The 13,664-nt window shown below is 38.4% G+C and overlaps 1 protein-coding gene and 2 pseudogenes across 1 annotated transcript; all 3 read left to right on the top strand.

Annotated features, from left to right (window-relative positions):
• Positions 489 to 1,582, top strand: Vmn1r-ps110 (vomeronasal 1 receptor, pseudogene 110; annotated as a pseudogene).
• On the top strand, positions 3,146 to 3,884 carry Vmn1r-ps109 (vomeronasal 1 receptor, pseudogene 109; annotated as a pseudogene).
• Vmn1r206 (vomeronasal 1 receptor 206) lies at positions 8,618 to 9,556 on the top strand. The gene has a single exon (NM_134216.1). It carries the CDS (start codon positions 8,618 to 8,620, stop codon positions 9,554 to 9,556), a length of 939 nt encoding a protein of 312 aa, NP_598977.1.
• The last annotated feature ends 4,108 nt before the right edge of the window (positions 9,557 to 13,664 follow it).

Below are 13,664 nucleotides of genomic sequence, written 5' to 3'. Positions count from 1 at the left end.
AAAATGCAGATAAGAAAGGAATATAGAACAAAGGAGAGTCGTGACAGGTGAAGAAACTAAATGTGAGAGACACTACAGGTGTTGAGTAGCAGGGTTTCCCAGCATCTGTGTGTGATGTGGGGAAGGCAGACAGGTTCCGCATCAGTCTCAGGCTTTAGGAATTGGGTAGGGAAATATGAAGAAGTACAAAGAGAAACAAGAAGAAATTTTGTTTGGGGAAGCTTGAAGTACAATTCAACTATGCTGAGAATTAATGAGGGAAATGCATAAATGCAGACAGACAGACAGGCAGACACACAAACACACACACACACACACACACGCACACACACACAAACTTGCACATGTCAGTTTTACCAGTGTAGAGCTATTAAATTAAAATCTCTTTTAAAATTTCTATATCAATCAGTTACCAAACACCTGTCAGGGCACATTAATCCAGAGTCCACAGGATAAGAGACTGGAGTTTCTAAGACTTCATCTGCAACATGCATCTATCACTAGGGATTGAACACAAGAAAAATCTGTTATATAAAATGTGCTGTTCAGATCCATGTCCAGCATTACTGATGCTTTCTTTAAAATGTATTAGCATCCTGCATACAAGAAAAGAAGAAATGATTTATTAAGAAAATACTTTTTCTGTTCCTGACTGTGGTTGGTACTCTGGGGAACATGTCTGTTTCTGTGAATTATATGTTCAGTTGTTGGGGAAGCCCTGAGAAGAGACCCATACACCTTATTCTGATCCACACGGCTTTTACAAACATCCTAATCCTTCTTGCCAAAGGACTGCCTAAGACAATAGCAGCCTTTGGTTTGAGAAACTTCCTAGATGACATAGGCTGTAAGATCATTGTTTACCTAGAGAGGGTGGCCCGTGGCCTCTCCATCTGCACCAGCAGTCTCCTCACTGTGGTCCAGGCCATCATTATCAGTCCTAGAGGATCTGGGTGGAGGAGGCTCAGGCCAAAGTCTGCATAGCACATCCTTCCATTCCTCTCATTCTTTTGGATACTCAATGCTTTGATAAATGAGAACCGCATCAATAACATCACAAATACAAGCCTGAATGTATAACAGGATAAGAATGACAACAATAATTGTTATTTTATGTTACCACGTCATAAAATAAAATGGATTTTTCTTATCCTCATGGTCTTGAGAGATGCAGTGTTTCAGGGTGCCATGGGAGGTGCCAGTGGCTACATGGTATTTCTTCTCCACAAGCACCACCAGCATGTCCTCTACCTTCAGAGCTCCAAGCTTCTCTACAGAACTCCCCCTGAGCTGAGAGCTGCTCAAAGTGTTCTCCTTCTGATGCTCTGTTTTGTTTTCTTCTACTGGACAGATTGTGCCTTTTCTCTAGTTTTAAGTCTCTCTTCAAGGGACAAGACCTAGATGGCAAATACTCGAGAATTTCTGGCCCTTGGTTATGCAACTTTTAGCCCCTTTGTGCTGATTCACAGGAATGGGCTTCTGGTTAAATGTTGTCATGCTCAGTTGAAGAAACAGAAAATATCTCTCATTTGTGTGCTCAACAAGGAAGAAAAAATTCTCAGTTCTGCGATATTGTAGGTAAGATAAAATCTGACACTGCACTTTAGGCATGTATGGGTTACTGAAGCCTTACACTGAAGTTAATCTTAGCAGATTGCAATAATATAGAAATCTCATTCTCCATTGACTACTTTTTAAAGGGACTTTATTTTTAACTTTTTTGTATTAATTGCTGTATTCGTTTGCCTGCATTTATAACTATATAGCATGTGAATGTCTGAAGCCTGTAGTGACTAGAAGAGATTCCCAAACGTCCTGTGACAGACTGGATTTGACAGATAGTTCTGAAGAAATGTGTATTTGCTGTGAATTGAACTTGGACTCCCTGAAGTCCAACCAGTGCTCTTAGTAGCTGAGCCATCTCTCCAGCATGAAAAAAGTCATTTTATTAGAATTTGTAAAACTGGCAGTGCTACTACCATGGTTTAAAACATGCAGATAAAATTCATTGTAAGGTAATCAATCATGTTATTTAAAATTTTTATGATCTTTTTACCCTACTTTGTTCTTGGTAATATCAGAACTGTGGGGCTCTTTAGGGCTACTTCAAAGTGTCTGTAATTATCTATCCATACAATAAATTTCACAAGACTGTGAAAGAATGACATGTACTGTACATTCAAGCAAGAGGAACAAATAAACTGTGAACTTTCATTTAATATTTGTCTATAGTTCCTATGTTGATTTTAAAATGTGGAATTGCCCTTTCCAAGATGAATTAATGAGTGACTGAAGTAAATGGACACTTGCTAGCCACTGTCTTTTGTTAATGCCCCGGTGCTCTCCAGGGCATTATCCAGCTCCTTATCATCAAAGAGTTTAATCTGACCCTACATTCGTTTCAATGAAAGATTCTTTGCTTAATTTCTTAAATAGGATCAATGCAATGCTATTGAAATTGTTCTAATAATATGATGGATAAATTATCAAAGACATATTGACATAATCATTTAACATGATATTATAGTGTGGTTAGTGGTAGCGACATGCCTTATTTTGAAAAATTATCTGCCAAATCATATAATTTCTTATAAACATTGTGTGTTCATCATGGATGTGCTTTACAATAATAGTAATAGGCACGTCCTTTTTTTCATTTGTCAAGTATTATACTTCTTTGAGGAGCTACAATTTTTTGCTAAGTTAATAGTTACCTGAAAGATGAGTGTGTACAGGATGGTAAACAGATCTGAGAAGGGAGTCATCTAAGGTGATGTTCAATGTCATGGCGCAGAAATTGACTGATGCTGCCTTTGGAATGTTCTCATAAAAAGAAATTGAGAGATGGAGAATATATAGAACTATCTTCTGTGAAGGCATCAGCATGATGTTCGTGTCTAAATGTCAGTATTGTCTTCATGTCAGAGAAAGAAAAAAAGGGTGTAGGGTCACAAGAACAAAACAAAAGTATTTACAAGCAAATAATTCTGTGCATTTTCATAATATGCTAGGCATCCCCCCCTCCAAACAGAAACTCCACAGGCCTGAACGATACTTGCTTGCATTTCTCAAAAGAATTGTCCTGTTTCTGGGCATGAAGATGATTTAAAGTGACATGAATCAGAGATTAAATTATTATTATTATTAATCATTATTTATTGCAAAGGGGTCAGAAATATGGACACATTTTTTATTTCAGAAATTCCCTAAGTAATGTTGGTTGTAAAACTATAATTTATCTAGAAATGGTTGCCCATTGCCTCCCTCTTCATCTGTACCGTCTGTCTCTTCAGCGTGGTCCAGGTTGTCACCATCAGTCCTGGGACCACCCTTTCAAGAAAGCTCTAACCACATACTCCATGGCATTTCCTTGAATTGCTACTCCTTTGCATAATTAATTGCCTGATAAGCTCCAACTTGCTGCACTATATCACAGCAGGCAGTAAAGCACACAGGTCAGTAGTTGGGATGTTTTCTTGGTATTGCTATATGCTGCCATTCAGGCACAGTTAAATGACTGATGTTCTCTCTCATGGCTCTTTGTGATGTCATTTTCCAGGGTCTAATGGGCTGGAGCAGTAGGCTTATAGATTTCCATCTATAGAAACATCATGTCCATGTTCTCTACCTTCACAGCTCCAGGTCTGTAAACAATTCCAGACCAGATATCAGAGTGACCAAAAGGGTTCTCACCCTCATGACCTGTTTTCTTTTCTTCTATTGGGCACATTTTATGTTCTCCTTCTACATAGGTTCCACAGTGACACATGATTCCACAATACTAAATATTAAAGCATTTTTAGTACTTAGTTATGCTGGTCTCAGACCCTTTGCCCTGATCATCAGAGATTTCTGTTCTGCTAGAGCACCGCTGTGTCTCTTGAGAAATAAGAACTTCCTTTTCATACCATGTTATTTATGATGTAATGCTATATATACAGGAATGACTATGCTTTAGCAATCTAATGTATCACAGCAACACATTTGTTAAAATAATACATTTAATTTTTTGCAGACAGATAATTGAAGTCAGGCTCTAGGAAATGGGCTGAGATGCTCACTATTCCACCATGCTACAATTCCTACCATGCATTTTAGCTTGTTGCATGCTTCATAGTGAAATGCAGGAGGGCATGAACACACCTGAAACTAGAATTTTTCCACATGCTAGAGTTTTACCCTTGTAAGACCCTCCAAACTTTTCCTGCAAAATTGTTATTTCTACTGCTCTTCCATCATCACTGACTCCTCTACTTATTTCAAAGCACTTACTATGTGCATGAGGCTATTCTAAACCAATGAGCAAGTGAAGTAGAAGGATTCCAGGAAGCATACTTTATCTGAAGGTCATTTACAAAGTGGAGATGAGCAGGGAGTGAAGCCAATTCACTCCAGCTAGTAAGTGCTTGGCATTGCTGGGTACACATCACTAAGGAAGAGTTAAGAATAAACCTTGTAAGACAATTCCAAACACATTCAAGACATTGATGTGTGGTCACAAAAATGAATAAGAAATCACAGGGGAAGTGTTATCTTTCAGAGATTGCCATTGTGATTTGGAAAAAAGGCTCCAGTTGAGAGCAGCATTCCTGAGTCCACAACCTCATGTAACTCTAATTTCAGAGGATCCCATGCTTTCTTACAACTTCTGTGTGAGAAGATGCCCTTCCAGGCTTCAGATAGAGTAAATTGGGCAGCAACTCTGGGAAAAAAAATCTTGACCTACAATCTGTCCAGCCTGAAAAATATGCCAAAGCAATGGTGGAAGAAACTTATTAGGATAATTGAAATGTGCTGGGTTTACTTTAAGGGCAGATTTTGTTTTTCCCACTAGACTAGACTTATTAGAGAATCCACATACCTATGGAAACCCCAAACATGACTAGTATTTTTTAAAAACACCAATAAAATGACTCCTAATGATATTCTTCTATACTCATATAAGTGTGTTATCCAGTCGACATCATAGAGGCTCCCTCCAGCAGCAGATAAGAACACAAAGCATAATTTTGTCAGAAAGTGAGTCTGTGTGGGAAGTCTCAGTTAAATTTCTTACATGAGAATAAGGGAAGTTCTTGAAGAGGAGGCAGAAACATCTTAAGAGCCAAAGAGGATGAAGGTAACAAAGGGAACAAGGGCCTCTGGAATCACCTAAGCAAAGTACATTTGAGTTCACAGAGACTGAAGGACCAAGCACAGGGCCTAAATGAGCATACACAGTTCTCTGGAAATGTGGTAAACTCATTACACAGAAGCATGGTTAGTTGTTACTTTTCTCACTTCACATCATTCCTCTCAAAATAATTAAACCCTAATGAAGCTGCAAATAACTTCTGAGCAAAACAGATGATGTAACTGTGGAAGAGAGGGCAGCTGTACTTCAGGGACTGAAGCTCTGCAGTGGCACCTTCCTTCCCCCTGACACTGTGACAACATGCAACCTGAAGTCTGCAGTACCTGATGGCAGCCAAGAGCCCCACAGATCCAGACACTACAAATATGACCTGGCAAGTGTCACCTTCCCAGAGCTGCTCCAGAGCCTGTCTGCACCACAGAGGTCCAGGTGAGTACATGGAGGTAAGATCTTAGATGTCCTCAGCTGTGCCATGGAGAGATGCAATAAAGCTGAAGTCTTTCTCTGATTAAACAGGGAGTAGTTGAGAGGCTCTGTGAGCCTTGGGTCCTCCACTTTTCTTCTGACCATATCAAGCCTGATCCCAGGATCCAGAAAGATCAATGAAGACAAGTTCTTGGAGATACACAAATGGGACAGACATGCTGAGGCAACTGTTGTCCATCTTTGGGCTGGAATCAGAACAGAGCCCAGAGTGGGTCTTTTATCTCTTTACCTTTACTAGAGGAATCAGTATGATATACAAGATTTTCAGAAGTCTATAATCAATGTGAGATAGTAATGAAACAACCCAGGAAAGTCAACACTAGAGAGACTGAGGAAAAATAATTGTTTTTCAATGATTTACAGAGGCAGGCTTTGTCTCAAAAAAAAAAAAAAGGTAAAAAAAATTACAAAAAAAAATAGGTTCATTTTTGTGACTCCATTTAGCTTTACTGTGACTCCAACAGACTCACTGGTATTTGTAAAGTTTGTACTTTTCACTTCTGGTGCATTTCTAGTTTTCAAGTATGGGCACATGTTTTCTTTCACAATAGTTTTATAATTTCTCATTTGAAGGACTTCCTTCTGGATTCATCCTATAGTCTCTTGCTTCTATCATCTAATATTATAAATACTTATTTCAACTTCAGTCATTTTATGCCAGGTACATGTGTAGAACTATAAATGACAAAGTATAGCAGTTATCAAGACCATCTTGAGAATTCCTGCAGTAAGGATCCAGGCTGTGAACTAGTACATCTGGAAACAGCTCATCTTAACTTTGCCTCAGAACTAAGCAGCAAAGAGCAACAATCTTTTTCTTTTGTTTGGTATGATTATTTTTTGGCTTGCTCTTAGAAAATCAGGATAGATGAATACAGTCTACCTCATATTTGGGAGGTGGGGTTAAACCCACCATGGGACCATCCATTTATCTCAACACAAGTCCATCCTACCTTTCAACTTAATTTCCTTTATCATTTCTGACAGACTACTTCAGCAGAAATGAATCATTTATCCAGAGGTCCAGAGGCTGGACTCAAATATGATTTAAAGTTAGGAAATAGACAACTTGAAATAGAGGATGCCCCCGGAAAGCTAGTATTAAACAAAGAGAGAAATGTTAGTATTTGCCATCAGGGCTTGGTGTTATCGATTACATCAACTTTTTCAGACTCCAATCTTTAAGTGTTCATTCTAAAAATCAATAATGAATGCTTATTAGTTTTTTATTAATGTCTAGAGCTTACTTTATTATATGCAGATATTCAGAACGGTATTGTGATTTCTAAAATTCACTGGTATAGGCATCATTTATGCATTTATTTGGGAGGCAGTTAAAAAGGAATAACTGAAATTTCTGGAGTCATGAAGCCACCTAAAAGAAACCCAGCAAGAAGGCTAGTTTCCTAAAGTTCAGGTATGATATCAGAAAGACAAAGACATTTAAGGCAATCCTGTGAGGTTAGCAGGAAGGAGCCACTGAAGCATCCAAATTCCTCTGATTCTAGAAAATGTGCCTGAGAAATGAAAATGGAGCTTTTAAACATGAATAGTAACATCCTTCAGAGGTCTGAGTCCTCGAAACACCTTGAACTGATGTAGAACAAAGCATTCTTCCTGACAAACAGGTTGGAAAAGAAAAGGTAGAAGGAGACAAGCTGACATAACTGCTGCTCACAAGGTCTCACAGAGAAAAATGACACCATGACCTCTTAGATCGGAGAGTCCCTGCTCACAACTGTGTCCCAACCTATTGTATGCTACTGCATACAGACAGATTAAGAACCAATAACTCAAAATCTTCATTTATTTCAGGGCAGCACCTAACAACTCATTAATCACCTTCTTCCACCTCTCTCAGCAGCAACAGCTAGTACAAGTTTGCTCCATGTTCTATTAGATGTGCTGAGGTCCCACCTTGGGGGTCACAGATGCTCTGAGTTATCCAATGGGATCACAGTCCCCTGCTACCCACTCTCCTAGGAAACATCCCAGAGTTCTACAGGGCATTGACCCTGGCTGCAATCTGTTAGTTACATAAATTTTTCACACAGGACTTTTTCAGGACATCTTTTGGTAATTCACCTTTAAATCGGGGCTTTATTGGGAAAGGTTACACAATTTGATTCAACACGGAGGACTATCTTTAAAAATACCTAGCAAACATTCATTTAGATGGAAATCACATAATGGTTACTACAAAAACTTAACATATTAAGATGAAGAAAATGAAGTTATAAAGCTTTGCTGTCAAAAGCAATTCTAGAAATTGTACTACTCATGTTGCTATAAGAAAGGAATACCAAACAAAGGAGGAGAAATATGAAAGTTAAAGTAAATATATATGAAAGATTCTGCAGGTGTTGACCTGCAGGGTTTCCCAGCTTCTACATATGATGTGGGGAAGGCAGACAGGGTCAGTGCAAACCTTGGGCTTTGGGAATTGGCTGGGCATATATAAATGAATAGAATGAGAATCAGAGGAAGATTTTATTTTGTCTAGGAGAATTTGGAATTCAATTACACAATGCTAAGTGATAACAAGGGTAATGCACTCATTCAGACAGACAGATACACAAACACCTACACACACACACACACACACACACACAGAGAGAGAGAGAGAGAGAGAGGGAGAGAGAGAGAGAGAGAGAGAGAGAGAGAGAGAGAGAGAGAGAGAGAGAGAGAGAGAGAGAAACAATGTTGAAGTTGTCAATTAAGGTGCAAAGCTCAAAATCATTCTCCTTTAAATTTTGCTTTGAATATCAGATACCTATATCACCTGTCAACACACGCAAAATATCTCAGAGGCCACAGGATACAGGAGACATTACAGGGACCTAATCTGCAACATTAACTGTGTCTATGGCTGCTTTGTGAACTTCAGAAAATGCTATTGCAAAATGTGCTGATTGGATCCATGTCTAGAATTACTGAGGTTTTCTTCAAAAGTCTGTGCATCCTGGATACAAGATTTTTTTAACTAGGAAGAAAGGAATGGTTTTAAAATATATTAAAGAAATTATTTTCATCTTTATAACTGTGATTGGCACTCTGGGGAACATGTCTGTGTCTGTGAATTATATGTTCAGTTGGTGGGGAAACCCTGAGAAGAAATCTGTACAGCTTATTCTCATCCACTTGGCTTTTACAAACATCATAATCCTTCTTACAAAAGGATTGCCAAAGACAGTAGCAGCTTTTGGTTTGAGAAACTTCCTAGATGCCATAGGTTGTAAGATCATTGTTTACCTGGGGAGGGTGGCCCGTGGCCTCTCCATCTGCACCAGCAGTCTCCTCACTGTGGTCCAGGCCATCATCATCAGTCCCAGAGCATCTAGGTGGAGCAGACTAAGACCAAGGTCTGCATGGCACATCCTTTTATTCTTCCTATACTTTTGGATACTCAATGCTTTAATGAGTATGAACCTAATCCATTCCATCACAAGTGTAGGTCTGAATATGTCACAGCTTAAGAATAGTAACAACTACTGCTATTTAATGCAAGAAAGTCAGGAAATAAAATGGATTTTTCTCCCTCTTATGGTCCTGAGAGATGCATTATTTCAGGGTGCCATGGGAGGGGCCAGTGGCTACATGGTATTTCTTCTCCACAAACACCACCAGCATGTCCTCTTCCTTCAGAGCTCCAAGCTTCTCTATAGAACTCCCCCTGAACTGAGAGCTGCTCAAAGTATCTTCCTTCTGATGCTCTGTTTTGTTTTCTTCTACTGGACAGATTGTACCTTTTCCCTAATTTTAAGTCTCTCTTCAAGGGACAATACATTGATAGCAAATACTCAAGAATTTCTGGCCCTTGGTTATGCAACTTTTAGCCCCCTGGTGCTGATTCACAGGGATGGGCTTCTGGTTGAATGTTGGCATGCTCAGTGGGAGAAATTGAGAAAATGTCACTCTCATTTAAATGTCCAATAGGTGTCAAAGATATCTCAATTCTCCAATATTGTGGGTAAGACAAAATCCACAAAGCAGTTTAAGCATGTGATTGTTGTCAGACAGTCTTCCCGGTGACTCACATCCTTGAACTGAGAGAGAGAGAGAGAGAGCAAGAAAAAGACTTTAGACAATTACATTGATATAGACATTTCCTTTTCCACTTGCCACTCTTGAAGGATTTTTACAAACTTTTCTATGTTTGTATTAATTTACAATGAAGGAATATTTTGTCTGCATTGATGACTGTGCAACATGTGCATGTCCTGTGCCTATAAAGACTGGAGAGAACACCAAACATCAAATTGCTGACTGCAACTAGAGTGATTGTTCTGAGCCATTGTATGGTTTCTAGGAGAAGACCAGACAATTTCTTAAATCTTGATCCATCTCTTTAGCACTGAGGAAATACGTCTAACAAAGATTTGTGGAACTGATTTTATGGCTACCATGACTGGAAGAATGGAGATGAATTTTGTAAATTTTATTAAATTTCATATTATTGTAATTGTTTTTGTTAGTTTAAGAAATATCATATCTTGTATTTGATGATATGTTTTCATAATATTAATGTGCAAGTGTATTTTGGACTACTTTAAAATATCTAAGTATCTATCCATGGAAAATATTTTACAGAATTATGAAAGAATGACATTTACTGTGTATTCAGTCAATGATGGCCCATTGCACCAGTCACAAAACTTAAATGCCCTGAATCATTTCATCGGTTTTATATTCATAAGAGTTCTCAGCAGGAATAAACACTGGAGATATGAGATAAAATAAGTAATGAGTTTTTTTTTTTAATTCTATACTTGTCTATAGTTTCGATGTTGTTTTTAAAATGTGGATTTTTCTTTTTTCAAAGTGAATCAACAATGCATAAATATAAAAATAAAATTTAAATTTAATTTAAAAATTAAAAAAAAGGTAGACAGGAGATGTATAATTGTTGATCCAGCATGAACAAGGATGGCGTGGACTTTGAGTGGCACATATGGCTGATATTTTTAATTTCTCTGTAAAAGTCATTGCAGATTGGAAATCAATAAAATAAAATCTTGATCAGAACATAAATTTTAAATTTAAATACATAATAAAAATAATAACAAATCTAAATATATGGGGATAGTGATGACAACCTGTAAATGGAATTAAAACTATGCCCTTCAGATACTTCACTAGAGAGTTGACAGTTGGATTAGTATATACATTACCTCAGATCTCATCATTTCTTTATCATGGATGCTTGGCACTATGAGACATTATGCTAAATGTAAAAAGTCAGCTGCATGTAGAAAAATACCATGTGGTTTTACTAATTAGTGGAATCTAAATATAGAAGAGAATAGACCTTTCAGTGTGTGGAATGCAGCATACACCCTTAAAAACTACATCCATTTGTGAACTCTGCTTGTGGCTGGTTCCTCATATAATCAGAAATCTGAAGACGTGGCCACTCAGAGCTTGACATCTTTCACCTTCAAATTTTTCCTGTTATCTTCTTATCCTAAGACTTTTCCTAAGACGTTTCCTAAGACATTAAACATATCTGTTCAGCCCAGTTATGGTGAAAATTGTGTAAAGAAATGAGTCTGCCTAAATTGAGTTGAGTGAACCAATATACATGAATCACCTGGGCACATCGTCATTATAAGAGCATAGCAGACACAAATGCAACTGCATCACCAGCACATCTGGATCTAATGTGGTGACAACTCCAAACACTCTGTACAAGAAAATATCTCAACCCTGTATAAAGCTATTATATCCTTTGTGTCTCCCCAAGAAAATATGCAGCTGTGGCAGCAAGAAGTGAGACTGGAATCTCAGGTGCATATGTGAAAACAGGCTCCAGTCCCTGTCCATAACACAGACACACATAGACAAACACACACACAGACAGACATACACACACACAGACACACATACACAGACAGACACACACAGACACACACACACAGACACACAGACACACACATACACAGACAGACACACACACACAGACACACACACACACACAGACACAGACACACAGACACACACACAGACACAGACACACACATACACACACACACACACACACACACATACACACACACACACACACACACACACACACACACACACATTAGGCTTTAACTATTTTCATTTCTAGTCCCATAGGACAAACTACTTCTCTATCATTCTATTTCATTACTGTGACTGTAAGCAAATGTACTCTGTGGGACATATACTCAGTACTTCATGGTGGCCAAGGGCCATGTCACTCTTGATGGAAATAGATTCAGCCAAATGTACAATAGTCCTCTGGTTCATATATCCTCTCCACTCCTTCCAAAATGCACTAGTATCTTTAGATGCTGAATCCCAAGCCTAAGTAGACCTGCAAGCTGATTTATAGTTTAGAAATGTGGGTTAAAGAAGATGGCTATGAGGAAATGGGAAACTAGTTTATGAAACTAGTTGGGCTTTTATGTTATTGTTTTTTGTTTTGTTTATTGCTTGTTTGTATTGTCATTTCACATCTTTCTTCTGAAGAATTATACTCTAATGACTGCTAGGATAACTTATTATTATCACTTCAAATGTGATAATCACTAATTAAACATATTCACCACCATGTTTTGCTCAATGGTATTCATTTTCCCATTTATTTATTTATTTATTTATTCATTTATTTATTCACTTTACATTCCAATCACTAGCCTCCTTGTCATGTCACACATGTCACACAGCCTGCCCCATGAATCCCACCTCTCACCCCATAGACTCCCAGCCTGACACATCAAGTCTCTGCAGAGCTAGGCATAGCCTCTAGATCCACAACAGCCAACAGATTTAGGAGCCCCTGCTCCAGTTGTAGGGTGATCCACATGAAGACCGAGCACTATATGTGCTACATATGTGCAGGAGGTCTAGTTCCAGCATTCACATGCTGTTTGGTTGATGGTTCAGTCTCTGAGAGCCTACAAGAGTCCAGGTTAGTTGATTTACTTGGTCTTCCTGTGGAGTCTCTGCCTTCTTTGGGTTCTGTAATCCTTCTTCCAACTATTCCATTAAGACTCCCTGAGCTCCATCCATTGTTTGTCTGTGGGACTATTCATTGGTTTCAGTCAGCTCCCGGGTAACTGTCTGCTGTAAGAACTCGACCCTTCAGTGGTACTTACTTCAAGACTCCCTCCAAGTGAGACACCTGAGAGGTAGATCTCAGATTGATGCAAAAGAAAGGTTTATTTTCTGGGGAGTTGCGATCAACCTTCAATTAGTTCCTAAGGTGAGTGACTAGAAGGCGACTCTGAATGGCTATTACAAGCAGCTTTTATACTTTTTAGGGGGACAGGTTACATCAGCAAGGTTAGAGTTCAAGTTTATTGGGTAAGCATATTGACCTTTAAATCTATTGGTGAGCAAGCATGATGCACTTTTGAACTCTACCTGGGACTTTCCAGAGGGTCATGTGACTATCAGTTAGTACTTTCTGAGAATTTTTTACTTAAGAATGTTCTTGCGGGTGGAGAATGGAACTTGGCCTAGACTTGACCCCAGGTTGGAGGGGGAAGCCTGGGGGAAGATGTAAAGAGGGTGTGAGACTGGAAAAGCCCTTAGGGTCCCTCACTGCAAGCATAATAAAGTATCATTAATAGTGTCAGGAAATGGTGCTCTATCCAAAAATCATACCTCATTACCAAGGATAGATGTTACTTCAGAGTAAAAGGTGGGGAAAGATATTGCTAAGAAATGGCAAGGAAGTAAATCCATTTTAATATATAACAAAATAGACTTCAAGGCAAGATTAATCAAAATAGATGGGGAAAGATACTCTAAAACCATCAAAGAAAAAAATCCACCAAGACAATATCTAATTTCCTAACATCTATGCCCAAAACTTACGTTTGGGCAGCTACATTTATAAAAAGTAGCACTACTACATCTTAAATCATATATTGACCATACACACTTATATTGGTAGATTTCATTATCCCACTCTCACCGATGAAAAGTCATCCAGACAAAAACTACACAGAGAAATACTGGAGCTAACAGATAGTGTAAACCAATTGGATATAGCAGATATTCACAAAACGTA

This window comes from Mus musculus, chromosome 13 (assembly GCF_000001635.26).
Source record: "Mus musculus strain C57BL/6J chromosome 13, GRCm38.p6 C57BL/6J".
NCBI lineage: Eukaryota > Metazoa > Chordata > Mammalia > Rodentia > Muridae > Mus > Mus musculus.
This window is presented reverse-complemented; position numbering and strand designations above follow the sequence as displayed.